The following is a 2,044-nucleotide window of genomic DNA, read 5'->3' as shown; positions in this document are numbered from 1 at the left end:
AAAGTTGGGCGAACAGTCCCCGCGTGTGTACGCGGCCTTAGATATTGAATTTTACCGCGGGACTGTTATGATCATGGGAAAGATGCACTACTTTACAGGCAGACTAAGGAGACCCCCAGGCACAATATTCAAAGGAATAGTTCATTTTTATTGTTTCACATTATTAAAATCGCTGCTCCAGAAAAAATGGCCATTTTTAAAACTTTTTATTTTGCATTGATACATGTCCCTTGGGAGAGGAGCGGGTCCCCAAACAGTTTTTATGGCAATAAGTTTCATATAAGCCTTTAAAATGAACACTTTTGATTTTTCACATTCGTGTCCCATAGACTTTAACGGTGTCCGCACAAATTTTTTGCCTGTTTGCATGTCCTGTTGAGAACCAAACCAGGGGGGTGTTCGGCTCATCCCTAGTCAGTATATACACGATTACATGTCCAATAAATTCTTTTTTCTTGCAGATTATATGTTTTTGGTTTCAAATTATAGTAATTGTCTAGTGACCTAAGGGGAGCTGGACTAAATGCCTGATTGCCATAAAATGTATTATTTACCCTGTATCTGGTTGGATTAAATAAAGTAAAACAAAAGAAAAGAAAGAAGTAAGGAAAAGGTACAACTTTCCTGGCTTAACAGGGGCAGCAGAAGTTTTACTATAATCTGCTTTAGTAATTATAATGCCGTGTACACACGGTCTGACTTTTCCGATGGCAAATGTGTGATCGGAGCTTGTTGTTGGAAATTCCGACCGTGTGTAGGCTCCATTCGACAGTTTCCATCTGAATTTTCGTCGCACAAAATTTGAGATCTGGTTCTCAAATTTTTCAACAACAAAATCTGTTCCAGATTCCAGATTCCAAATTCCAATCGTGTGTAGACAATTCCGACACACAAAGTGCCACGCATGCTCGGAATCAAGCAGAAGAGCAGCACTGGCTTAATTTTTCTCGGCTCGTCATACATGTTTTACGTCAACACATTCTTGAGGTTCGGAATTTCCGACCAACTTTGTGTGACCGTGTGTATGCAAGAGACGTTTGAGCCAACATCCGTCGGAAAAAAACATGGGACCATGTCCGATTGTGTGTATGCGGCATAACATTAAATATCACCATGTGTTTGTCTATTATTTTTTTGTTTTTCTAGTTCTTATTTTGCATCCACCTTATAATTATTAGCATACTCATGGCATCTCGAATTTCCTTATTTCTTATACTGTATATGAAGGGATTGAACAAGGGTGTTACCACGGTATACATAATTGACATGACCTTGTTAACCGATTGTAAGTGTCCTTTTGATGGGACCACATAAATCATCACTAGGGTTCCATAAAACATACCTACCACAGAGAGGTGTGAGCTGCATGTTGAGAAGGCTTTTTTCCTACTAGTAATAGACGACATACTAAGAATAGCTATCAAAACATAGATGTAGCTTGTTACAACTGAAATAAAAGGTGTCACTATTATAGGGATGGCTAGGATTACTATTTCTCTCTGAAGAACCGAGGTGTCTGAGCAAGCAAGATCCACAAGTGGTGCAAGATCACAGAAGTAATGGTTGATGGTGTTGGGTCCACAGAATTCAAGTTTACTCAGAAGATACAATGTGATCAGCTGTGATAAAAACCCAAACACCCAGCAAAAGACAGTCAGATTATGCTGAAAATTCCGGCCCATAATTCTGTTGTAGAGCAAAGGCTTACATATGGCCAAGTACCGGTCGTAAGCCATCACTGCAAGAAGATAGCACTCTGTACTGGCGGAAGCACAATAGAGGTAACTCTGAGCAATGCAGTCAGAGATAGGAATGGTGGCCCCATTTAGTCATATGACCCGTAGCATGTTGGGCACTATGAGGGTCACAACCAAAATTTCTGAATACAAGAAGTTTTTCAGGAAAAAGTACATGGGAGAGCTAAAACATTTTCTAGTTGACACTAGTTGGATTATAAAGGCATCAAGGATAATTGTCATGGTATAAGACGCAAGTATTAAAATAAATAGAACAGTGTTAAATTCACCAACACTTTGGAATCCCA

The 2,044-nt window shown here is 39.4% G+C and overlaps 1 protein-coding gene across 1 annotated transcript; it reads right to left on the bottom strand.

Annotated features, from left to right (window-relative positions):
* Window positions 1-1,142: 1,142 nt before the first annotated feature.
* LOC143962366 (olfactory receptor 11A1-like) lies at window positions 1,143-1,829 on the bottom strand (the record flags this gene model as incomplete). Its single annotated transcript, XM_077471660.1, has 1 exon — window positions 1,143-1,829. A coding segment is annotated over one exon (687 nt), but the record flags the coding sequence as incomplete, so codon positions are not given.
* Window positions 1,830-2,044: the final 215 nt, after the last annotated feature.

Source organism: Lithobates pipiens, unplaced genomic scaffold (assembly GCF_037356315.1).
Source record: "Lithobates pipiens isolate NorthernLeopardFrog02 unplaced genomic scaffold, aLitPip1_a1.2 Scaffold_8, whole genome shotgun sequence".
Lineage (NCBI taxonomy): Eukaryota > Metazoa > Chordata > Amphibia > Anura > Ranidae > Lithobates > Lithobates pipiens.
The sequence above is the reverse complement of the archived record's forward strand: the minus strand, read 5'-3'. Positions and strand labels throughout refer to the sequence as shown.